We start from the raw sequence: 27,270 nt of genomic DNA, 5'->3' as shown, positions 1-27,270 counted from the left end.
TAACACACATGGTCCCCATGCTGGGGGTAACCCCATACAAATTTTAAAAAGAAAAAAATAAAAAAACATGATTACAGAGGAATAAAATTGTTCTATTAGATCCCATTGAAGATTACCATTTCATGACAAGTGCTTATGACCAGGAAGGAATGATGCATGTGTCACCAGGCTATTTCAGAATAGGCTGACATACTTCATATGTGAGAAGCAGTGAAAAAGAAAAAGGTTGGGCTACAAAGATAGTACAGTGGCCTCACTGGATCTACACAATTTAAGACTATAAAAATAAGACACTGTTATGTGTGACAATGGCCATATATATATTTATGAAGTTATCCTGAGCTAAAATGACTCAATTAAGAATGTACAGCAATTGCAGGAGCGACAACACAGCAAGTAGGGTACTTAGCTATTTGTCAGCCTGGGTTCAATCCCCAGCATCCTATACAGCCCCCCTGAGCCTGCCAGATGTAGCCCAAAAACAAAAAACCTAACAAAAGAATGCTCCGATTTGGGGCCGGGCGGTGGCGGTAGAGGTAAGGTGCCTGCCTTGCCTGCGCTAGCCTTGGACGGACCGCGGTTCGATCCCCCGGTGACCCATATGGTCCCCCAAGCCAGGAGTAACTTCTGAGCGCATAGCCAGGAGTAACCCCTGAGCGTTACCGGGTGTGGCCCAAAAAAACAAAAACAAAAAAAAAAAAGAATGCTCCGATTTCCTACCAAGATTTATGTTGGTCCTAGTAGTGGCTACAATGGCACCACTACATGGCATCCCTGCACTACTCTCTCCAGCCCCCATAACCTACCTGTCTTGACAATATATTTATATTACTATATACTTACAATATGTTTATATTACTAAACTGATTGACAAGTTATTTCAAGTGTGAATTGACTAGATTTGAGGGGGACAGGCTGGTGTAATATTTTCTGAGAGACTAAGAACCAGAAGATCACTCAAAGTGCTCCAGCATATACTCTACCTATCAGAGGTTTGGGGTCAATTCCCAGAAAGGTCCTCTGTGAATTGCCATAACTGACCCGAAGTGTAGCCCCTGCACACCCAGGTATGGGTCCCTCCAGAATAAAACGCCACAAGAACAAAAAATTAAAACTACAAATAAGCCAGTTAACTCATTAATGAGAATAAATCAGTTATTACGACCATAAAATGCTGCAGCTTGATGCTGTGTGCTAAGGACCGAAGTTTGACTCTCAAGACTTAACTCCAGCTTTACCTTTTAATAGTAACAAGCACTCAAAAGTAACAAGCATCTCAAAAGCTAACATACATACATGCTTACATAGCTACACTTGGAGGACATAAAACTAGCTCCTGCCTCCTTGGAGGTAATGTGAGAATTAATTCCTGTGGTGCACACAAAGCACAGAGCCAGCACAAAAGTAGATGAACAGACTGGTCACAATCACTGCAGTTCCAAGTTATTTCCCACTTACAGGAAAGGTATTTGATTTTCCATTAGGGGAAACGACCTCAGCTGCTTCAACCCTGCAAAAATATATAGAGTCAGAAATAAAACATTTGTGAGAGATGGGACCCTTCTTTCTAGAAAGATGCACCATTAACAAATCTTCCACTTAGTCTATTAATCCAACACCACTGTTTAGTTTAAGCTGCTTCCATGCAGCATTATTCCACTGTCCCACCTCATATAAAATATAGTTCGGTCTCCCAGCACCTTTCTCTAGCAGAACTGCAAGTGATGAACTGTGAAAGGAAAGGTGGTGGGCATGGCTATGACAGTGAAAAGCAACTATAAATGAAGGGCTAGGTTTTCCACTCCAACTCTACTTCCTTACAGTTATATGTTTAGGAATGAATTATTCTCTAGAATAAATTCCAATGGTAGGCCAAAAAAGCACTTTTGAACTTATATGAACTTATTAACTAATTTTAAAATACACAGTGGAAAACACACTGATTCTATTGACCTACAGGAATCAATACTTAGCTCCTATTATGCTTCTTCATTTCTATTTTATATTGTTTTTGCCTTTTCCTCTGTGTATTCATTTGGGGAAGGGTCACACCTGTTGGTACTCAGGGATTACTCCTGGTTCTGGGCTCAGAAATTACTCTTGCAGGCTGGGGGATCAAACCCTGTCGGCCATGGGCAAGGCAAACAACCTAAATGCTGTGCCCCTGTCTTCATTTTTTATTTTTGCTTGGGAGCCAAACCAGCTATGCACAGGTATCATTCCTGGCAGGGTTCAGGAAACCATATACAGTACTGGGGATTAAACCAGTATCAACCACGTGCAAAGCAAAAGCCCTACCAACTGTACTATCACTCCAGCGCTCCGTGTTTAATGATTCTTAAACACAACTTAAATGTAATTGCCTCCAAGCAGCCTGAGCAGACAGACTGTCTTGGTGAACAGTAATTTGCCCTCCCAACAGCCAGAAATCACCCAAACTTTTTGAAGTACTTATCATTTATTTTATACATTATTTATGCATATGTCTTAGTTCCCTGAAAAGATTATACGTTCTAGTTACAGGAACCACATTTTTCCCTTTATATTTAGCACAAGGTCTTAATGCTGTGTGCCTTCCAACAGATCATCAATAAAGTTGCCAAATGAACTTACGTAAATGGATTCTCACAGTATTCACTGAACATGGTGACGATAATATCAAGCACTATTTTTGTCTGCAAAAAAAAACCCCAAAATACAGTATTACGGCAATGTATAAATGTTCTCTTCACATTCAAATGGAAATAAATTAATATTTAATACAATTCATCCCACCAACATCAAAAATGAACCATTATACTTGCTAAAAAATAAAAAGGAATGGAATAATCAACTATGTTTGAGTTGGTGGGGGCTGCACGGAGATTGGAGGGGGTCCTGGTCTTATCTTCAGGTGTTCTGCATTTCTGTGGGTCTCTGAGAGTTACAATCCATGACTGAGACAAATCACTGACTTCCACAGCCCCTCCCCCAGGTCCACCAGGCTTTAAGGGAGACAAACAGCTCACTGTGCAAAACCTTATAAGACCGCTAAACCTGAGTCCAGATGCCTGGCCCCCTTGTCAACCAGTAACTAGAATGTGACTCCAGGCAAGCTAGTTGCTTACCTTTACACACAGTTTCTGCATCTATCAAGTGCAAATAATACACACTTGCCATATCACTTGGATATTATGAGGCTTAAATGTATTTTAATATGACTCTGTGTGTGTGTGTGTGTGTGCATGCGTGCGTGCACGCGCATACACAGTCCTGCCACATAGTAAGAGCTATTTAGATTTAAATGTTATTTTGTGGTGGCCGGTGCAATAGCACAGTGATAGGGCGCTTGCCTTGCTTGTGGCTGACACAGGAGGGACACAGGTTCGATTTCCGGCATCCCATATGATTCCCCCAAACTTGCCAGGAGCGATTTCTGAGAGCAAAGCCAGGAGTTTCCCCTGAGCACTGCCAGGTGTGGCCCAAAAACCAAAAATAAATAAATGTTTTGTTTTTAATTAAGAAAGTAGGCTTAGGGAAAAAGTACAGTAACACTATTGATATATATGCTTTACTTTTATGTATACTTCAGACACAATCTTCAGGGAAGAAGCCTAATTGGGATGGGGAATCAACTTTAGGTTAGAGAGATGGTTCAGAGGATAAATTGTGTATTCAGGAATAAAGAAGTCACTCCACCAATACCACTTGGTCCCCCAAACATGAAGGTAGTAGCAGCCCCTGCCACCACCATTTCTGCTGGAAAAAAAATATCTTCCTAGAAGATTTTTCAGACAAGATAGGCCAGATCTGTCAGTGTGTGCACTCATCTTTTTAAAATAGTAAAAGCTATTATAAAATAGTAAAAGCACTCTATTTCTGAAGATAAATATGGTCTGTAAATTATCAATTGTTTCTAATCCTATAAGATATATGTGAAGTCTATTTCATTGCCCAAATTTAATACATCATTTGACTCATGTTATGTACACTTAATTATTTTTTTTTTGTTTGTTTTTGGGTCACACGGCAGCACTCAGGAGTTACTCCTGGCTCTATGCTCAGAAATCGCTCCTGGCAGGCTCAGGGGACCACATGGGATGCTGGGATTCGAACCACTGTCCTTCTGCATGCACAGCAAACGCCCTACCTCCATGTATCTCTCTGGACCTTAATTACTTTTCTTAACAGCTACCTCATTCTATGATTTTCTTGACATGTAGGATGAAGCCATACTGGAGATATACTGGAGACATAGCTTTCAGAGCAATCGAATCCAATGTTTTGAATAAAAATGAATGAACAACTTTCTAGTCTACATAGTCTAGATATCTGTGTGCTGATAAAACTGCTATCAATTTGCTTAGACTTAAAATAGTTAAACTATAAATGTTTTTACCACGTACAAAAAGCTACCAAAATTATTCAACATTTACATATACAGCAGATAGGGCGCTTGCCTTGCATACGCTCAACATTGGTTCAGTCCTTGGCACCCTATATGGTCTCCCAAGCACTGTCAGGAGTAATTCCTGAGTCAGTGAGAAATAACCCTAAGCATCACCAGGTATGCCCCCCCCCAAAAAAAAAACAAAAATAAAAACAAAATAATATTACTCAACACTTAAATTAAGTGGGAAGAGGTACCCCAAGGGGAAAAAAGAAAAAGTATAATCTGTACTGATTGCATTAATCATTATTCCATTCTGTTTTAGTTATATATCCCAATATCTACAAGTTCCTTGAAGTAAAGAAAAAGAGCATGAGTTGAATGATTATACATGAGTTAAGGCGCTTGCCTGGCATGTGGCAGACCCAAGTTTGACCCTTAGCACTTATACTACAAAGGATCCTTCTAGTACCACCAAGAGCTTCTCTAGATAGGATCCAATTCCCTGATCACACCCCCATATAAAGAGCAAACCTTTATTAATTCATCGCACTACAGAGACACTAGTGATCTGTAAACATCTGTTTTCTAAAAGCATCCTAACCAAAGAACAGAATATCTAATTACCTAAATTTCTAAATAAACCCATCTACAAACTAAATATAAAGCTTGGCATAGAATCTATTCTATTAGTAAAAATCTGAAAACAGGGGCCGGGCGGTGGCGCTGGAGGTAAGGTGCCTGCCTTGCCTGCGCTAGCCTAGGACGGACCGCGGTTCGATCCCCCGGCGTCCCATATGGTCCCCCAAGAAGCCAGGAGCAAGTTCTGAGCGCATAGCCAGGAGTAACCCCTGAGCATCACAGGGTGTGGCCCAAAAACCAAAAAAATAAATAAATAAATAAATAAAAAATCTGAAAACATAAAATACACATTTTATTTACCTTGGTAAAGTCAGTTCCTGTGCATTCCACAAACACATTTTTTGTATTCAGTGTGATTTTGGAGTGGTTCCCTGTAACACATAACAACAAAGCCATCAGTTTCAGAATCTAAGCACACTATAAAAAGATCTAAAATCATACACCAGAGTGCTATCACAGCTCTCACCTCGGAGGGAAGAGAGCATCCTGCCTTTATTCCTAACGAACAGACCAGCCTTGACTAGGGCACTCCATCACCAGGACCAAAGAAGCTGTCTCAGACCATGCCCCCACCAATCCTGAAGAATTTCCAGGCTTGCTAACAAAACTTGATATATAGATGGGGAGGACCCCAAGCACCAAAGGGGTAACTCTGGTGGTCTCCAGCATCATGTCCTCAGACATGAGAATCTCCCCCCACCTACCCACAAACACCCTCCAGCCTTGGAAGACAACTTAAAAGACCCAGAAAAAAAAATAACATTTTTTTAATATTTTGTTTTGTTTATTTTGCTTTGAGGCCAAACTGGCGATACTCAAAGGTTACTCTTGGCTCAACACTCAGGAATCACTCCTGGTGGTGCTCAGGGACCATGCGAGATGCCCAGGATCAGGGATACAAACCCAGGTTGCCAGGTTGGCTGCAATCAAAGCAATCATCCTACCTACTGTACTATCACTCTGGCCCCTAAATCTTTACAAAGCCTCCAGAGAAGCAGGGATGTCACTCAGGTAGGAGAGCAAATACCTAACATATATGTTGCCCTGAATTTGATCCCTGACACTGCAGAGCTCCTCCAAATACTGCTGGGGATGTCCCCCAAACCTCAGGGACTCAGCACCAAAACACTGGGCCTGAAACACCAGGCTGAGCACCACTGGGGTGGCCCCTATAAAACAGGACCTCAGAGAGAAGAAGATAAAGTTCTCTAGAGAGTAGTTAACAGTAAAATTGTTTCAACATGCCAGTTTAGTGCCAGATCAGCCAGCACGACAGAATTTGAGTTTAACCAATTTAATTTCCTGTTGAAGGAAAAACACCAACAATCTGGGGGGAGGGGGTGGCTAGGATTGAGTGTGGGGAAGCTCAGGGGAGAGAACAAGCTTCACAGACATAAAGCCCTCTTTATTTTTTCCTGCATTGAAACGAAGGCCAGAGACGGTATGAGTTCATTTGTAATTATTAATACATAATAAACACCAGTAAAATGATACTAAAAGTCAAAGAGATAGTACAGAGGTTAAGGAACATGGCAACATGGCAATACAGGATCAATACCCAGCTTGTGATCCCCAAGTACCGGTAAGCAGAGCCAGGAGTAGGCCCTAGCATGGCCAGGTACGGCCCAAGCCCCACAAACCCCACACTTACCCAAAAAACATGTTGCTGAATAAGTGAATTGGTAAAAACTAATTATAATTAAATTTAGAAAACTTCCTGAGATTCTCAGGAGCTACTTGATTCAGCCATCTCTACTAAGAATTCTACAGAAACAGAAAAGAATAAGAAAAAGCAGAGTGGCCAGAGTGATAGTACAGCAGGAAGGGCATTTTTCTTGCAAGTGGCAGATCCAGATTTGGTCTCCCACCAGCAGTGCTTCCTGAATGCAGAACCAAAAGTAACCCAAAAACAAAACAAATCAAAAACTACCACCAACAACAATAAAACTACATAAAATCTACACATTTAAGAAATAACTCACCATTGATGATTGGAGGCATTGAAAGGACAACACCATTGCTATCATAGATAACTGGATACAAGGGTTTTTTCTCAATGATATGCAAATAATGCTTAAGGTGGTTGTCAGTCTAAAAAAAAAATTAAGACTATTTCATTTCTTAAGGTCATATAGTACAGGGAAAAGTATCTTGTCTTGTATATGGTCAGCCCAGGTTTGAACTCTGGCACCACTAAGGTCCCCAAGTAACAAGCAAAGAACCCAGAGAAAGCCCTGAGCACAGCCAAATGTGGCCTTAAAACAAAACAAACAAACAAACAAAAAAATGTGTCTTATTTCTATCACTGTAACTAGTTTACATACCTATAAAAAAAGAGGGGGGGAGTCAAAAAGAAAAACAAACCCATTCCCCCAAGGTATAAAAAGCTCTTAATTTATTAATTTTCTTTGTTTGTTTATTTGGGGATTTTTTTTTGGGGGGGGGGGGCACACCCCATAGCACTCAGGGGTTACTCCTAGCTCTGCGCTTAGAAATTGTTCCTGGCAGGCTTGAGGGACCATATGGGATGCCAAGGAGCAAACCCAGGTCCATTCCAGGTTGGCTCCTTGCATGGCAAAAACCCTACAGCTGTGCTATCGTTCTGGTCCCCATTTATAGATTTTTTCCTAACATAAATTCTATCTCCATATCCTTACATAGCTTTATCTCCAATTGAAATGAGAATAACTGAATCATTGTTCATAAGTGAAAACAGGTTTGAAATAGTATAGTTCTCTCAAAACATAGACCAATGCAAAACTATTTACAAATAGAAAATCTAATGGCCAGGGCGAGAGAAAATAAAATGGGTAGGCTGCTTGTCTTGCATGCCCTGAGTTCAGTCCCCCATATTCCACATAGTCAGTGGTCAGTCCCCACATGGAGGTTTCCATGTGGTCCCCCAAGCACTGCCAGGAATGATTCCTGAGTTGTTGTTGCCCAAAACAACAACAATAAACACTTTTGAAAGTAACAACATCATTTTTACTGCTGAAATCTAAATTGCTAATGATGAAATATACACTAAGTAGTCTAATTTATGTTTATGTGTACTATATATGTATAGTGTATCATATGTGTACTTAAATACACATATAAGTAGCATATAAAATCACTACATTTTTAAGCAGTGCTTCTCATGTATAAGAACCCCCCAAAACAGAACTAGCTTTCATTCAGTACTAGGGTTAAGGTACTTGTCATACATATAGCTGACCCTAATTTGATCCCTAAGACAACATATGATTCCCAAGATCTGACAGAAGTCAACATCACCAATGCAACCCAAAATTGCCACCGCCTGGGGCCAGAGTGATAGCACTGATATGTAAGGCATTTGCCTTGCATGCAGGTGACCCAGGATGGACCTGGGTTTGATCCTTGGTGTCCCATATGGTCCCCCAAGCCAGGAGCAATTTCTGAGCACATAGCCAGGAATAACCTCTGAGTATCATCAGATGTGACCCAAAAACAAAAAAACAAAAGCAAAAAAAATCACCACCCTTAACCCAAAAATAACTACCTGAAACTTGCTTTTCTTACTTGCATGAGCTTTAATTATATTCTTATATAAATATTACAAAACAGTATGTCCCAGGCTAGATTTTCAATCCTACTTGCCTATTAAAATTATTTAAGAAATACAAGGGAGGCCAGAGCAATAGCATAGTGGTAAGGTGTTTGCCTTGCACATGCCAACCCCAGACAGACCCTTGTTCGATTTCCAGCATCTCATATGGTCCCCCGAGCCTGCCAGGAGCAATTTCTGAGCACAGAGCCAGGAGTAACCCGAGCCCACTGGGTGTGACCCCAAAAACAGAAAAAGAAAAGGAAGGAAGAAAGGAAAGAAGGAAGGAAGGAAGGAAGAAAGGAAGGAGGGAGGGAGGGAGGGAGGGAGGGAGGGAGGGAGGGAAGGAGGGAGGGAGGAAGGAAGGAAGGAAGGAAAGAAGGAAGGAAGGAAGGAAGGAAGGAAGGAAGGAAGGAAGGAAGGAAGGAAGGAAGGAAGGAAGGAAGGAAGGAAGGAAGGAAGGAAGGAAGGAAGGAAGGAAGGAAGGAAGGAAGGAATCAATCTAGTGCTCAGTGGATTCTCCTGGAAGGGAGGGAGGGAGGGAGGGAGGGAGGGAGGGAGGGAGGGAGGGAGGGAGGGAGGGAGGGAGGGAGGGAGGGAGGGAGGGAGGGAGGAAGGAAGGAAGGAAGGAAGGAAGGAAGGAAGGAAGGAAGGAAGGAAGGAAGGAAGGAAGGAAGGAAGGAAGGAAGGAAGGAAGGAAGGAAGGAAGGAAGGAAGGAAGGAAGGAATCAATCTAGTGCTCAGTGGATTCTCCTGGCTCTGCATTCAAGAATCTCTCCTGGTGATGCTCAAGGACCATATGGGAATGCCAAGGATGAAATCCAGGTCAGCCGCATACAAGACAAGAGTCCTACCCAATCCAGCCCAACGGTCCACTGTTGACCAAATCAAGTAATATCTCTAGGCTGATATCACCCTTTTATTGTATTATTTTTGTTTGTTTTGGGGGGCCCACACCTGGCAGTGCTCAGGGCTTCGACTGGCTCTACACAAAAGGATCATCTCTAATGGACTTGGGAAATCATATAGAATGCCAGGGTTCAAATCTTTCAGACAAATGCCCTGAATACCCTACGAGCACTCTGACACCAAGACAACTTTTTTTCAAAAGCACTTTTTGCATTTCTCTTTTTATAAATTTGACTCAAAAAAGTTCGTGATTTATAGTTGTTTGAGTAACCAGTTCTTACACTATTCAGGATAATTCTTCTTTGCTTATGCTTGTCCCTTTTAGGCAGGAAGCACCTCTGGACTGGGCCCATATTCCTCCCTGTTCTCCACCCATGGGAGAATCCTTCAGTTCCCAATAAAGACCTTGGGTCAGAGAGACTTCTTTCAGTTTCAGTCCCACAGCTAGCCAGTCTTCCTGCTGGTACCTTTTGCCTGCTAGCACACAGCTTGCAGTGGAAGTTCTTGAAACTGTTTTATCTCCCTAACCTTGTGTGGATCATTTCCTGTGTCAGCATTGCTTCCAGACCCACATTTCCCCAACACCCCCGGGACTGGGGCATAACACTTCTGATACATATAGTTGCCATGTGATGCAAAGGAACTTTTACCTTGTACATGTTCATTAGTTCACAAGCAGTGTGCTCCTTGGTCTTATTCAGTGGTTTGAATTTGATATCTGAAGGCCGCTTTGCCGTGTAAGTAAACGGTCCTGACAATGTATCCAAATCATGGGTACCAATAGCAACCAATGCTCTTTTCCTAAATATGAGAGGGAAACAGAAAGAGATTTGAATATTACAGGCAGAAATTCTAAAGGTAATGGGCTATATGTTTCAAAAACTTATTTAAAATCCAAGGATGTGGTAGAGAACATGCCTAGGTGAGGCCCTAAATTTGACTCCTGGCATTGGAAAAAATTAATTTTAGACACTTCCCTAAAATCTTCTGGTATATGGCAACTTTAGAACTCTAAAAAATTTCCCACACCCATGAGAAGTAGTGAGGACTTATAAAGCAACCTAAAGCACAGTATCTCTAATTGAAATCAATTCCTTGCTATTCTTCCTTCAGTTTGTTACTGGGACATTTTGGGTTGGGGAAAGAAGGAGGTTGTAGGGAAAGGTTGTAGGGAGAGCACATCTAGCAGTGCTCAGGGCTCCTAACTTTGCACTCAGGAATCAATCCTGGCATGCAAAGAGAACCATATGAAGAGCCAGGGATTGAATCTAGGTTAGCCGTGAGCAAGACTAGATTCCTACCAGCCCATACTTATCTCTCCAACCCCTGGGGCACTTTTGTTAAGTCAACATCTTTACCTTCCTTTGATCTGACTTCCTCTTAAATCAGTCAAGTAAACAAATGTAATTAAATTAGGATAAAACAACCAAATTGAACTGAGGACAATGGTGGAGGAAAGTGGTCACTGATGAAGGGATTATTGGTGTTGAAAAATTATATGCCTGAAAGTCATCATGAATAATTCTGTAATTGTAATTCATGGTGAATCAATTAAAAAAGTACCAAATTGGGGCTGGAGAGCAGAGAGATAGCACAGTGGTAGGGCATTTGCCTTGTGGCCCAAAATCCAAAAACCAAAAAAAAAAAAAAGTACCAAATTGATGCTTTTTTTCCTATATTTTCCTAAATATTCTGGGTTTTTTGTTTTTTATTTGTTTGAGGGCCACACACAGTGATGCTCAGGGGTTACTCTTGGCTATGCGCTCAGAAATCACTCCTGGCTTGGAGGACCATGAGATACGAGGGGATGGAACCGCGTTCCGTCCTAGGTCAACTGCAAGCAATGCAAATGCCCTACCACTGTGCCACTGCTCTGGCCCCTCTTAAATATTCTATTACACAGGTGTAACTATAATAGAGAAACCTGAAGGTCTGCAAACTTACATTTAAGTATATAAATACACCTCAAAAGTTATTAATTTCATCTGTTATAGCTATCTAAAAAAAGACAATTTTTAGGAACATAATAGAGGTTATAAATTAGGAGAGAAAGAAACTGAAGCAGAGATAGAATGAGGAATGATGGTAACACTAAATAGGACTCTAAAAGTCATTGGCTACCACTAAAGCAGGAATCAAACAAAAGCAACCAAGAAAATCTCTAAGACTAGGTAGTATTAAGAATATAGCTCTGATTTATCCATGGGTACAGTATCTATAAGCAGTAACAATTATCTAATAAAGCTATTACTTTTTTTTTTGCCTTTTGGGTCACACCCGGCAGCGCTCAGGGGTTACTCCTGGCTACATGCTCAGAAATCACTCCTGGCAGGCTCAGGGGACCATATGGGATGCTGGGATTCGAACCAATGACCTTCTGCATGAAAGGCAAATGCCTTACCTTCATGCTATCTCTCTGGCCCCTATTTTTTTTACTTTTTTTAATTGACTAATATTCTGTGATTTACAATACTTTTGCCGGAGGGGGGGGCCACACCCGTCATGCTCAGGGGTTACTCCTGGTTATGCGCTCAAAAATTGCTCCTGGCTTGGGGGACCATGTGGGACACTGGGGAATCGAAAGGCAGTCCGTCCTAGGTCAGCTACATGCAAGGCAAATGTCCTACCATTGCACCACAGCTCCAGCCCCTTAATTTACAATACTATTAAAGATAATTTCCCATGTATATAACTGTAACATTGAACCCATAATCACCCTTTAAGGGACCCCCAACATCCCTCCCTTCTGACACCCCCAACTATGTTATATGGATCAGCTCTTCAACTGTGTTGTCTTTGGCTCTTTATTTAGAAAGCAAATTAAAACTCTCACGTATTACTACCACTCACATATTATTAACTTAAAAATGCTTTATCAGCCAAAGAAAGGAAGGGGAGAAGGAAGAGAGATGAGAGGGAAAGAAAGAAGCAAGAAAGGGTTAGGAAGTAGAGGGAGAGAGGGAAGAAGAGAAACTCCGCCACAAACCTGCAGATGTTCTGATGTAACTTCTCCTGAAGCTCAATGAAGCTGTCATAGCGGTCTTTAGTGAACTTTATATTTCGGAGAACTGCTGCTACAGCATATGGGCGTACTTTTGCAGTCTGCAATTCATCAGTAGAGATGGGAAATTAAGACTATTCTTCGTGCTAGATGTAAGTTCTATATCAACCTATTTTCTGGCGTATAAGACGACACCCTACTTTTCCTGTTAAAATACAGGATTTGGGCTATATTCGTCAAATAAGACTACCTCCCTTTTAACACACACCAAATGGAAATTAAAAAACATAAGAGAAAAAGAGGAGAACCTTCAAAGGTCCGTCCGGGTCAGCCGCATGCAAGGCAAATGCCCTACTACTGTGCTATCTCTCCAGTTACATCTATATTGATTTTGTAATAGCTTGATAGTACTCCTGACACTATCACAAATATTCACTCATTCAAGATGTTTCATTCAATTAACAAGTCATATTAACAGTGACAAAAGAAAATTCCTCACATATTAGAGCCAGAGCAATTGCTCAGTGGTAGGGTGTTTGCCTTGCATGCAACGGACTCGATCCCCTGAGCTTGCCAGTCATTTCTTAGTGCTTAAGTCAGGAGTAACCCGAGCACGGCCAGGTGTAGCACCCACAAAAAAATTTAAAAAACCTCATGTCATTTACATTTTTCTAAGATGTTTCAAAATTCACTAAATAACTGAGAAAAGTAAGTTTCAGAGTAGATTAAAAGGCTTTTTCTTTTCTTTTGGGGGGGGGGGGGAAGGGTTTACCCCTGGCAGTTTTCAGGGTTATTCCTGGCTCTGCGCTCAGAAATCACTCCTAGCAAGGTTGGGGACTTCATGGGATGCCAGAAATTGGATACTGGTGCTGGAGATGGAACCCTGCTCATCCATGTACAAGACAAACTCTCTCCCCTCTGTACTACTATTCCAGCCCCTGTTTAAATTTATTTTTACAAAAATGACATCCTCTTAAGTTTTTGTCCTTAAATTTTATAAACATCACAACTTAAACAACTAGCTCTCGAATGTATCTTAAATATCTAAATATTTTCCAAAGGATTCATGAAAACCAGATACATTGATCCCTATTTAGTCCTTTAGTAAAGAGAAATTTAAATTGCTAAATACACTATTCCTCTTGGGAAATGATCAAAGAAAATTACATTTGGTAAAAAGGATTAACTTGTTCCTGTTTAGGTAGAATTGGTCAGTATTACCTCTTCAGTGATGATCAATTTCTGAATTTCCCCTTTAGGCAAAATCTTTTTGTAGACTGGAGGCTTTATCCTGAAATAATACCAAGACAAATGCTTGTTACTAACCAAAACATTTCATTAGCTAAATTTAACTTTTAAGTTCTGTGCATAGACGGTACACACACACACACACACACACAAAAAACAGAACTAGAACAATGAGCTGAAGTTTTATAGCAAGTCAAGAAAATAAAATAAAAGGCAGAGTTTTCTTTAGTCTGACACAATAGTACAGCTGTGGGAGAGGCCTTGCCTAGCACACAGCAGACCCGAGTCTGTTTCCAGAATCCCATAAGGTCTCCTGAGGACCACCAGGAATAATTCCTAAGTACAGAGCATCAGGAGTAACCCTTAAGCACCGCTGGTTGTGCTCCCTCACACCAAAAAAAGCTGTCTAAATCCTGGTCTAGGATGCCTGTGGTAATAAGTGACCAACCACTGGAATCTCAGAGAAGTGAGTAATTTTCTATGCATAAGCATATAGGGAAATTTAAGTTATCAGCTAATGGGTGGAAAAAGTTAACCTTGAGATTTCTCCTCCCAGAACTAGGGCTACATACGGAAACAATAAAAATTGCCAAAGTGGGCCAGATAGTACAATGGAGAAAGTGCTAACTGTATGTGTCTGACTGTTTTCCATCCTCAGCACCCCCATGTTGTTCTCTAAGCTCTACCAGGAATGATCCCTGCACAGAGACAGAAGTAAGCTCTGAGCACAGCTGATGTGGCCCCCCCAAAACTGCTAAAGCATGGGATTCAGAGAGCTGTTGAGTTGATGAACAATACTGCAGGTACTTCAAGCCTCATAAGAGTAGCCCCCAATGTCCCCCTCCCCCCAGCACTGAACCTTCCTGCTTGGCTAACACAGTCAAGAAAGCAGGCCCTGGTGCCTTGAGCTCTTCTTAGAAGACTTCAACCTGTGGTCCCCGCCCCCAATTCAGAAAGTCCCAGAAAGGTGGAACACACCACATCTGTAGACAGAAGCTCACCAAAATACAGACAAGTGATGCTGAGGATCGATGTGCAAAGCACATGCCTTAATCCCTGTATATCAAAAACCACTATTTTAGGGTGGCCGAGGAGAGGTACCAAAGGCTAGAGTACATAAGTTTGATCCCCACGCATTTGGGAGCCCCAGGTTTAGTCCCCAGCACTGCATGGTCCTCTAAACATTTAAAGAAATGACCTTTAACCATAGCTAGAAGTAGGCCCCAAGCTGGGTAAGGCCTAATAATAAACAAATACATATTGTAGTCTGACTGTCATATATAGATAATAAACTGGGTCTAGCCCCAAAGGTAACCACCTTAACCACCTTATTAATCCCTCTTCAATCAACCTGCCAATCAATCATCACAGCTAGTACTCAGGGACCATGTGCTAAAGTATGACCACATGGTGGTGCTCAGGGGACCATATCTGGTACCAGGTATTCAAACCAGATTCACAGTTGCAACCACAATAAGGCAGATACCTTACCCCCTGTGCACTCTCTCTGGACCCACTCAAGAACAGTTTAATAAGGGGCTGGAACAATAGCACAGCGGTAGGGCATTTGCCTTGCACGCGGTCAACCCCTGAGGGACTCCAATTCATTTCCTGGCATTCTATATGCTTCCCAGAGCCTGCCAGGAGCGATTTCTGAGTGCAGAGCCAGGAATAACTCCTGAGCCCTGCTGGGTGTGACCCTCCACCCCCAAAAAAATAAAGAATATTTTAATAAACCATAAATTTATCAACACTCCAAATTAAAATATGCTCTCCAAATAGAAAACTCCATTTTAATATATAAGTAAAAATTTTTTTTTAGTTTTTGGGCCACACCCAATAGCAATCAGGGGTTACTCCTGGCTCTGCACTCAGAAATAACTCCTGGCAGGCTCGGGGGACCATACGGGATGCCAGGAATCGAACCTGGGTCTGGCAAGGCAAAAGCCTGACTTTGTACTCAGGATCACTCAGTAGGCTAGAGACCATATGGGCTACTGGGGATCAAATCCAGGTTGGCCACATGTAAGGCAAGTGCCCTACCCATTATCCTATCGCTTCAAACCCAATCTTTTTTTCTAAACATCTAAGCAAAGTTGCCAATAATACCAAAGAAAAAATAACCTCAGTCAAATGCCCTTACCTCTCTTTGAAGACTTTAAGTCCTCGTACCAATCCTTCCAGACAAAGGAGATCGTATCGATTGGCTGGGACATCGATCTTGTAAAGAATAACATCAGATGCTCCCTTTGCCTTTTCATTACCTTGTTCTTTACTTATAATTTCCTTCTCAGAAGTCTAAAACAAACCCAAAAATTAACATTGAAAGAAAAAAAATCTAAGTGTTGGTTTAAAAGCATTTGTCCTATGAAACAGTGATCATAGTAAGCATGTTCTTTTGTACAATGAAATATGGTCTATCACAAGTGCAATATGAAAACTGGAGCATTAGGGTGCTTGCGATGCACATGGCTGACTTGTGTTCATTCCCTGGCACTTCATATGGTTCCCCAAGCACCATCAGAAGTGATTCCTGAATGCAGAACCAAGAGTAAGCCCTGAGTACCAGGAAGTGTGGCCCCAAAAGCTACTACTACTACTACTACTACTACTACTACTACTAATAATAATAATAATAATAATAATAATAATAATAATAACAGCAATAATATCAAATAGCAGGTTGTCTTTTACTTAATATTTCTGGGTTTGAACAGTGTTCAAGTCTTATTCCTAGTATTTCTTTGGAAACCATATGCAGTGCAAGGAATCTAACAAGGGTCAGCCACAAGCTATAAAAAGCATCCTTATCTCTGTACCAACAGATCTAGACATTCTTGTACCAGTATGTGATTCACAAGGTAGAGCACATGCCTTTCTAGAGTGAGACCCTGAATTACATCCAATCCTAGCACTTCATGGCCATCCCAAGCACCATTAGTGTGGCTCAAACAACAAAAAAAAATGAAGACTCAAAGTAGAATTTAACATTCATTAACTCTTAAATGATCAGTGTAGTATTTTAATGAACTCCTGACCATTTTCATGCACTGTTATCCAAAAGACAGATAAAGAATTTTGATATGCCATTCTGTAGATCAGTAATAGTCAACTCTTTTCCTAGAGGAGCAAATTCTAACCTTGTAAAAAATTAAAAAACCAAAACTGTTTTATTCTTTTTAGATATTGGTTTTGGGCAATGACTGGCAGTACTCAAGGCTTACTCCTAATTCTGCACTCATGGATCACACCTGGTGGGGATAGGAGGACAGTATGAGGTACAGAGGATTGAACCAGGCTGACTGTGGGCAAGACTCACTCCTTTCCTGCTACACTTCCACCCCAGCCCTGATATATATATACAAAACGACTTGCAAAACTTTCTACTAGTTTTGTAGTTCTGTAATTAAGAGGTTCCATAATAAAGCAGGTTCTATAATAAAGGTTAACCTGACCAGGGCCAGAGAAGTTACTGTATAGAAGGTAGGACACTTGTCTTGCATGTGGCTGATGCTTCCTTGATCCCCAGCACCACATCTGGTCTTCTGATCAAAAGCAAGTTAGGAATAAGCCCTGACTACCACCAGGTTTGGCCCAAGAACAAAAAAAAATAAATAAATTAACAGTAATGGGTAAATAAACACACGACAGGTGAGAGAGATTCACAAAGGAATTGAAACAGACAGTGGCCAAGGGGACAGAGAAACTAGTTAAGTGCTGTTTCCACTCCTTCCCATGTCCCTTTCTACTTGGTTAATATGCAGACTGACCTTATGGGGTTGCCTGCTGTTTAGTCATCTCCACAGCACTAGTCTGATCACTTAAGGTGATTGCAAGAGGCACATGCCCCTTTACAGCAGGGGTCTCAAACTCAATTTACCTGGGGACCGAAGAAGGCAAAGTCGGGGTCAGGCAGGGCCACATAAGGGATTTCGCTTATCGAATATTCGCAATAAAAAATCGCATTAGTAAGAAAAAAATCGCAAAAAATCGCATTAAACATTTGCATACCTCGAACGGAACTGCTCGGGGTATGCAAGTGTCTAATGCGATTTTTATTGCAATTATTCGGTAAGCGAATAATCGCGAATACTGCGATATTTGAAAGCCGGCCACGGGCCACAAAATGTTGTATGGAGGGCCTCGAACAGCCCGCGGGCCGCGAGTTTGAGACCCCTGCTTTAGAGCAAAGCAACAATGATCAGCAGGGCCCACCCATTAAATGTTCCTATATAGTAACAAAAACAAAACACAGTAACCCTCTGAAAAATAATCTGATACACAAAACATGTGAAACATATTCAATACCTACAATTTCATCAAGTTCCAAACCGAATTCGAAACATAGCTCATCAAATTCTTCGTCAGCTAAAGAAAAAAAAAAGTGTGCATTTTAATTCGTTCAGCATAAAAAAGCATATCAATTTTTATTTTTTGGTTTTTGGGCCATACCCCATGTCATTCAGAGGTTACTCCTGGCAGGCTTGGAGAACCATATGAGATGCTGAGGACCAAAAACTGAGTTGACCACATGCAAGGCAAATGCTCTAACCTCTGTGCTACTGCTCTAGCCCACATATCAATTTTATTTTCATATTAACTGCTTTAGTTGCTAACAAGCACACTAAATATTAGGCATCAGATATATTGATTTAAAAGCAAAACAAAGAAAGCATGAGCAAAAACTTTTGGGGCCGGGTAGTAAGAAAAACAAAGCTCTCTTAGGTTGGTTTATCCATTCTAATACGGATTACAGAATTTGATTACCTGCACTGGGACATTAACAATTGCTCAGAAAAAAATACCTGGTAAGTCGGGACTCGGTGTAAAGTAGAACAAAAGAAGAATGTTATATAAATCCTGTCACTGAGTCAGACTAATCCAACTTTGGATTCTGACTCTCCCATCCTAGTTTTGAGAGCTTGGCACCTTATGAAAACTTCCTGTTCTATATATTTATCCACAAAGTGGCATTTATAGTCATTTACTTTTACACTGGAGCTGTTGGGAGAGACTCAAATGAGTTCATACAAATAATGGGCCTGCTATCGTGGCCTGAAACTCAGCAGGTCTACAATAGCTAATCACTCTCATCCTTCACTGAGCCAACCATGGAGAAAGGATACTAGGGGAGACAATGGGGCTGGGGTAGAACATTGGACGCATGAAACCTTCTCATGAACAATGTCAATCATGGTGCTGCAAATTAAAAAAAATTTTCAACAGTTCTCATTTTTTAAATTATTTTGCTTTTGCTACCTGATAGTTTCAGAATTTGTCACTACCAAAAACTGAATACAAAGCATTTTTACTAGTATACTCTAGTGAAAAGCTGGTGCAAAGGCAATGATTTTGACACTAAAAACCCACTATCCACTATATACCAAGCACTATAGCAGAGGGCAGAGCAAAAAAGAAAAAAAAAAACACAATTCCTGCCTTAATGACTTCTGACTTTACTCAAGAAACCAGATGTGCAAACACAATTAAGAGTAAGATACAGGGTATAGCATGAAGAATGAACTTAGGGTCAGTTTAGCCTTCACAGAACAAGTTCCTTTCACAGAGATGGTGGTATTGAAACATGCACAGGGCCAATCTGGAAAGACTAATCCAGACAAACCTCAGGATTGGAGCCTGGGAGACCATGGAAAAACATAGAAAAGTCGATTCAACACCTGCCAAGGGATTTGTCCTCTGCAAGCTGGGTAAGATTTTCAGTTGTGCAAATGCACCAGATGTGCGTTGTTAGGTAATATATGGAATGTAGAAGGGAGTCTCCTGCTACAGCTAGACACCCTATGGACACATGGTTCAAATAGCAGCAGTGATGAAAAAAAGAAGTATGTGGGATACAGTCCAGTCCAGAGTATACTCACAAGTCCTGCTGGAGTTGATAAGTGGGTGGCAGGAAATTAGAGGCACCAAAGTGATTTCCTGCCACCCGACTGTCACACCCTTAGGTGAAAAGAGTCGTCAAATAACCCTATGAGTGACCTCTGGGCATGGGGGAAAGACCATGGATCCAGCTGAAAGTCACACAGCACCCTGGTAAGACCAGAGCCAGAGTAGCACAGACCCATTTCTTGATTCCTAGTTCTCAGAAATTTCATGAAATCAGAAAGAGAACTCAAGGAGCTGAGCATGCGTTTTTATATGTATTGTGGGGCTTAGGGGTTACTCCTGGCTCTGTGCTCAGAACACTCTTGGCAGGCATGGGGATGCTTGGCAGGCATGCTGGGGATCAAACCTGGGTCACCGGTGTGCAAGGTAAATGCCCTACCCACTATGCTATGTCAAGTTTAAGCTTGCACTTTTAAAAGATCGCAAGCCACTGGCCTAGAAACTCTGGCAATGGGTGATATGTTGCTTCTGAGAGGTCATTCAAATCTGTGCCTTCCAGCTTTGGTTATTAAGTGTGCTCTTGGACCTCAGACCTCTCATTCTGAGAAAACAGACCACATGATGCCAGCAATGTTAGGTACGTTAAGGTAAAAGGTGAGATCTTTTGTCAGGTATAAAGGTGAAAGATGCTGATATCTCAGAGCTAGGGAAATATCACAAAGAAGTGGCCCTCAGTCCTTGTCTGAGCCAGGTTCATATTTGACCCTTGGCACTACAAAGGCCCCCAAGCAGTGCTAGATGTGGACCTAGTGGTTCCTGGCAGCAGAATCTAAGCAATAGCATAGGGATTATGGGTCCCAAAAGCTGCCAGAAGTGGGCTCTAATTCCAGTACCTGCTGAAAGACACAAAAATTTTTTTTTGTTTTAAATTTCTAAAAAATTGTTTAATAAATTTTAAAATTAAAAAATGAGGTCAGATCAAAAGTGAACTTGTAATTAAATTCTCCAAAATTAATTTAAATTTTTTTATTCAAAATTAAAAAAAAAAATCAGGTCAGATCAAAAGTAAAACTTGTAATTTGATTCTCCAGTTCCAGTCAGGCCTTGACAGACAGGACTAGAAATCTGATACCTTTACTAACACCTGTAGAGAAATCCATAGCAAGAACCCTGAATGTGGCTGCTCCCCAGTTGTTGTTTTTGGTTTTTTGTTTTGTTTTGTTTTGTTTTGTTTTTTTGGGTTTTGGGTCACACCCGGCAGTGCTCAGGTGTTACTCCTGGCTCCATGCTCAGAAATCACTCCTGGCAGGCTCAGGGGACCATATGGGATGCCGGGATTCTAACCAATGACCTGCATGAAAGGCAAACACTTAACCTCCATACTATCTCTCCGGACCCCCAGTTCTTAATATTAAGAACCATTATGAGAATCAATGATTGTTTTTAGCTAACTTTGGGAAGGAGTAATTAGTTACTGAAACCAGACAACTATTCAACTGAATACTATCATGTAATGAGCCTTTTTCCTTTTTGCTACAGATATGCTCAGATGTAAAGACCAACAGGAACATGGTGAGTCATGATTCCTTCTAACAAAATGACTCACCTGTAACTGCAGGTTAAGGGTCTGCAGGAACCAGAGATGGTTCTGACATAATCTTGCTGGGAATTACTCCAAGCAAAACAGGATCAGAACTGAAGAACAATGGTAATAAATAAGAAAGACAACTGAGAGAAAGAAAATAAAGAGGTGCATTAAAAATTAAAAACTGCTCCCCAAGGAGCAAAATGACCCCCAAACCAAAAGCAATCTGAGAAACATCCTGGGTTAACAAAGAGTACTTAAGTGATCACTGACAGATATGATAGAATTTCAGACAAACGAAACAGTTCTTGCAAGAACTAGAGAAAAAAAAAGCAAGACCTAAAAAGGAGGGAAAAAAGAACCGATAGGCAAAAAAGATAGACCCATACTGCTCGAAAAGCAGATGCTAGGCCAATTCCTACCTAAAAAAACTTTGGTTTCAATCCAAATAAAAATAAAGGCTTTCCAGGGGCCAGAGGGATAGTACAGTGGGTATGGGGGTTGCCTTACACACAACCAAACTAGGTTTAATCACTCTATATGGCTTGTCTCCAGGAGTTATCCCTAAATACAGAGAACCACCAGGAGTGAGCCGTAAGTGCAGAACAAGGAGAAACCATTGAGCATAGCCAAGTATGACCCAAAATCAAACAAACAAATAAAAACATTCAAAAAGAACTAATGAAATACAAACTAATGATGAGTTATTGCTGACCTGTACTGAGTATACCTCAGTAACAATAATCAGTGATTGGTACTTAGGAATCAGTAGCTAATAAGACACTTACAGAAAATAGAACTGATCCAAGACTCTTAATATGAGAAAGGAGACAGATACACTATGTTAAAATGTAGGGGCTGGAGCATTAGCACAGCAGTAGTGTATTTGCCTTGCACGTGGACAGACCTCGGTTCGATCCCCAGCATCCCATAGTGTCCCCCAAGCCTGGGGCGATTTCTGAGCACATAGCCAGGAGTAACCCCTGAGCATATGTGGCCCTAAAAACAAAAATAAAATAAATAACATAAAATGTAAGATAACAGGGGCTGGAGAAATAGTACAGTAGGCAAAGTACTTGCATTGTACATGACAGACATGGGTTCAACCCCCAGCAATCCACATGGTTCCCTGAGAACAGCCAGGAGTAACCTCTGAACACCATCGGGTATGGTCCAAAATATAAAATATTAAAAAGTCAGATGACAGTATATAAATTAAAATTTCCCATCTTTGGGGCCGGAGATACAGCACAGTGGTAGGGTGTTTGCCTTGCATGCAGCCAACCCAGGAGGAACCCAGTTAGATTCCCGGCATCCCATATGGTCCCCAGCCTGCCAGGAGCGATTTTTGATTTACTCTACTACAGGGTGTGGTCCAAAAACCAATCAGTCAATAAATAACGTTTAAAAAAATATTCCCGTCTTTTAAAACCTTATATTTTCACTTTCATGGAGAGGAATATTTGAATAGAGATTGATCACAAGTGCTTGCACAAATAACTGCTTTACCCTCTTGTACTACTCAGGCATATTCTATAGTATAAGAATAATTAATGGTAAGATAGTTTAGGAAAATGGATAAAAATACAAATAAGTAGTTTGGTGGGGAAGTAATCCAAGTACATCAGAGTGCTGCCAGAACAAAACGAGTAATAACACTACAAAAATACAGTGTACAACGGTACGGCGTTTGCCTTGCACGGAACAACACAGGACGAACCCCGGTTAGAATTCCAGCACCCCATATGGTTCCCTGTGCCTGCCAGGAGTGACTTTGGAGCTCAGAGCCAGGAGTAACCCCTGAGCACAGCCAGGTATGGACCCCCCCCCCAAAAAAAAAAATACATTGTACAAGGCCTAGCGATAGCACAGCAGTTAAGGCGTTTGACTTGCACACAGCTGAGCAGGGTTCCATCCCCAGAAACCCATATGGTCCCCCTACCCTGGTAGGAATGACTTTTGAGCACAAAGCCAGGTGTAACCCCTGATTGCCGCCAGATGTAAACCAAGAACCAAAAACCAAAAAGAGAAAATAAAGAAAAATACCATAGTACATGAAGGTGCACCTTTAATTTGTGTGGCAGAAGGAATAGTACGTGGGGGTGGAAGCGGAGCAAACCCAAGGCACTGTGCTAGGGGTTCACTACTAGTGGGACTCTGGAGACCATAGCAAGCTCCTTACCGGCTATATTATCTCTCTCCTGCCAAACTGCACCTTAAAAAACATTTTTAATTTCCTTCTTTTTTTCTTTTCTTTTCTTTCTTTCTTTTTCTCTTTATTTCTTTCTCTCTCTCTCTTTCTTTTTTTTTTTTTTTTGCATGATACTGGGGATCAAACCCACGTCTTCATGAGAAAGGACCACTCTCTACCACTTGAGCTGTATCTAGACCTAGAAACACTGTTTTGAAAGCGGACTTTATTCTTAATAAACAGTAATATATTAGGAAGAAGGTTTGTTAAATTTACTAGAACTATACTATATTAAACCCTAAAATCAGAACTAACTTTCAAAACTCGTCTGTAACTGACCAATTTATTTAATAGACCCCACTTGGTGCTCTTATATTATAAAAACAGAAAAAAAAGTTTGCCAGTTTGGGGAACCAAAAAGATGGTTTTGCAGTAATACATATTCCACTAAGTGCCAAAAGTCAAATTAATGCATGAACTGTGATGCAACACAATCACATCGCAATTAAAAAACGAGGGATGAGATATGAAAACCGTGGACTTTGAAAGGCTCAGCTCAAATCTGAAGGTCCTCTCCAATGTTCTTGGCACAGCAGTTTTTAAGTTTCCTCAAGAGCGCAGTAGCATAAGCAGAGATCATTTTATTAATATGATCGTTTACCTCTCTCATTTGGATCTGAATGAGGACATGTTGGGTTCGGGGATCAGTGCCCCTCTCTTGAGGGGCATCTCGAGTGTTTCAAGGAGATGCGGGAGCCATGCAAATTTGCAAAGGGTGATTTATTTTCTGGTGCCAGGTGGCACCAGGGTCAGTGCCCAGGGATGAACCTTAGAGCAAAGACCCTGAACCATCATTTAAGCAGTGTTTTTATAGAGCACTTTTCCAAAGGGGCAGCATATTTCACGGAAGTAGTATTCCATTTGTTACATATTACTTAGGAATACAGCACAACTCAGTTAAAAGAAAAAGATATTTCGCAAACAAAGAAACAATCGTTAAAACCTAACAATAGTATTACTATTATTGCTGTTATTTTGTTAGGGGCCACACCCGGCAATGCTCCGGGATAACTCCTGGCTATGCGCTCAGAATAGCTCCAGTGTTCGCTTCAGCAGCACATCTACTAAAATTGGAACGATACAGAGAAGCTTTACATGGCCCCTGCACAAGGATAACAGGCAAATTCGTGAAGCATTCCATATTTAAAAAAAAAAAAATAGCTCCAGACAGGCTCAGGTAGATGTCTATAGGGCAGCGTTTTTCAACCACTGTGCCCTGGCACATGTGTTGTGAGATATTGTCTGGTGTGCCATGGAAAAAATTCCAATTTCATCCCTAACATGCGGCTTCGGGTCACAAATAGACCAATCATTAGATTATTTCATAATAAAGTAATTATAATTTTTGTGTTGAATTCCTATTCAAGAGAATTAGTTCAGATATAGTCAATGTAAGCAGAGTTAAATTTTTTTTAGTATTTTCTAATGATGGTGTGCCTCGTGATTTTTTTTTTCATGAAAAAAAAAGTGCCTTTGCAAAAAAAAAAAAAAAAAGTTAAAAAACACTGCTCTAGGAGATGCCGGGGATCGAACCCGGGTGAGCCACATGCTAGGCATTTAAATGCTATGAGATCGCTTAGGCCCAGATCTGACATCTGAAATGTGCTTCAGCAGCAGCGCCTGGCATCTAACAGGTGGGTGCTCAGGATACTGGGATTCAGCCGCCCCTGCACCCCATCCCCAAAGTAGCCCACCCCCCAAAACAAAGTGGGCGCTTCTCCTTGTTGTGAACCGGCTGCTCCCTGGACGAAAGCAAAGGCCGAATTCCCCATTTGTTCCGGGCCAGAGCGTCTAAATGAATGACAGGAGGAGCAAGTGCGCATGCGCGGGTGAGGGGCAGCCTTAGCTAGGCAGATCCCATAAGCTCCATCTACAGGCCGCCTAGGCCGTTGGCCCTTCCCGACTGCCAGCAAGCCAAAAACCCTGTCCGACAGTGCGAAAATATCCACGCCGCCCTTTTAGAGGAGGAGAGGCTCAGAGCCCAGGCTAAGGGCCGGCACTCACTGTAGGTCCGGCCCAGCTCTCGGAAGAGCAGATCGCGCTTCACGCTGACAGTCGGCATGGCGAGTCAGGCTCACTGCGCTTGCGCGGGCCACAGGCTCCCGGATCTGCGACTGAAGCACGTAGGACCCAGCGCTTCCTCATGGGTGTCTTCCATATCGCCGGTGTCTTTTCAACAATCTCTCCTAATATTTATCTTCTAAATGCAAGCAGATTTTTACTATTTACATAATTAACGATATATGCACTCTTAATAAATTATAATAATGCTCTATAATTAGAATAACTGGACAAAATAGACTTATATGTGATGAGCACTACAATAGACAACAAAGGCATTGGCGCCGCTAAAGCCCAAGTAGGTGGGCGGGGAAAGGCCCCCTAAAGGCACGTGGCCTCTAGATGCAGAATCCGCGCCTCCGGGTAACAGGAGAGTGGGCGTGGTACGAGGCTTGCAAATCGTAGTCCCAGGGATGGGTGGATGGATGGGTGGATGGATGGACGGATGGATGGGTGGGTGGGTGGGTGGATGGATGGATGGGTGGACGGACGGGCGGACGGACGGACAGATGGTGGGTGGGTGGGTGGGCGTGGTACGAGGTTTGCAAATCGTAGTCCCAGGGTGGGTGGGTGGGACGGATGGATGGATGCCTCCGGGTAACAGGAGAGTGGGCGTGGTACGAGGCTTGCAAATCGTAGTCCCAGGGATGGATGGATGGATGGATGGATGGATGGATGGATGGATGGATGGATGGATGATGGATGGGTGGGTGTGGTACGAGGCTTGCAAATCATAGTCCCAGGGATGGATGGATGGATGGATGGATGGATGGATGGATGGATGGATGGATGGATGATGGATGGGTGGGTGTGGTACGAGGCTTGCAAATCATAGTCCCAGGGATGGATGGATGGATGGATGGATGGATGGACGGACGGACGGATGGGTGGGTGGGTGTGGTACGATGCTTGCAAATCGTAGTCCCAGGGATGGATGGATGGATGGATGGATGGATGGATGGATGGATGGACGGATGGGTGGATGGGTGGGTGGGTGTGGTACGAGGCTTGCAAATCGTAGTCCCAGGGATTGACGGATGGATGGATGGATGGATGGATGGATGGATGGATGGAGCTTGCAAATTGTAGTCCCAGGGATGGATGGATGGACAGATGGATGGATGGATGGAGCTTTTCCTTCTCCTGATGCCCAGGAATGAATGGATGGATGATGGATGAATGAAGCTTTTTCTTCCCCTGATGCCCAGGAATGAATCAGTGTATGGATGGATGATGGATGAATGAAGCTTTTCCTTCTCCTTATGCCTTTCTAAATTAATACTTGGGTCTTGTTTGAATATAATGTCACTAAAGAAGGCTTCTTTAAGGTCCCTTTTAGAGAAAATAGTCTCTCCTTGCTACTTTCAGATGAAATACTCCATCAACTAACAGATTAGGTTTAGTTCCTCAAAACAAGTGTAATAAAATGCCTCATCTACCTCTTCTCCAGCTATCAGGCCCTAATCCTTGGAACTGCTTAAGGGTAACCTGTTCTTTTGCAAAAAAAAAAATTTTTTTAATTGAAATCAGCCTTGAAATTTTTCTGAGCAGACTAACCAGTGTAGTCATACAAGGAAAATTTAATTTAGCTTATTTTGCAAGACTAACTTGACCTGTGTGTCATTTCCTGTTCATACATCTGAAAATGATAAGCAGAATTTACCCTATTTTTCAAGGTTGATTTGAGGGCATCATTCACCAACATTGTGTCATTATGAAAATGCTAATGATATAATCTCTGATTACCACCTTCATATTGTATGAACTGTCCTGTAACAATACACCCCTTTGT

General features: G+C 41.8%; 1 protein-coding gene and 1 non-coding gene across 2 annotated transcripts in view; one reads left to right on the top strand and one right to left on the bottom strand.

Moving 5' to 3' along the window:
• Positions 1–25,485, bottom strand: part of FARSB (phenylalanyl-tRNA synthetase subunit beta) — a 73,907-nt gene extending 48,422 nt beyond the window's left edge. The window contains exons 1-10 of the mRNA XM_049768158.1: positions 25,422–25,485; positions 18,050–18,105; positions 15,881–16,035; positions 13,711–13,780; positions 12,475–12,590; positions 10,139–10,289; positions 6,994–7,102; positions 5,312–5,382; positions 2,614–2,675; positions 1,459–1,510 (exon numbers count right to left, since the gene is read on the bottom strand). Of these exons, the coding sequence (XP_049624115.1) occupies positions 1,459–1,510; positions 2,614–2,675; positions 5,312–5,382; positions 6,994–7,102; positions 10,139–10,289; positions 12,475–12,590; positions 13,711–13,780; positions 15,881–16,035; positions 18,050–18,105; positions 25,422–25,479 (900 nt within the window). The 5' untranslated portion in view covers positions 25,480–25,485. The remainder of the gene's footprint in view (positions 1–1,458; positions 1,511–2,613; positions 2,676–5,311; positions 5,383–6,993; positions 7,103–10,138; positions 10,290–12,474; positions 12,591–13,710; positions 13,781–15,880; positions 16,036–18,049; positions 18,106–25,421) is intronic.
• On the top strand, positions 24,458–24,564 carry LOC126002243 (U6 spliceosomal RNA). Its single transcript, XR_007493002.1, has one exon. It is a non-coding gene; the product is annotated as a U6 spliceosomal RNA (small nuclear RNA).
• Positions 25,486–27,270: the final 1,785 nt, after the last annotated feature.

The sequence above is a fragment of the Suncus etruscus genome, chromosome 2 (genome assembly GCF_024139225.1).
Source record: "Suncus etruscus isolate mSunEtr1 chromosome 2, mSunEtr1.pri.cur, whole genome shotgun sequence".
Classification (NCBI taxonomy): Eukaryota; Metazoa; Chordata; class Mammalia; order Eulipotyphla; family Soricidae; genus Suncus; species Suncus etruscus.
Note: the sequence above shows the minus strand (reverse complement) of the source record. Positions and strands in the feature narration are given on the sequence as shown.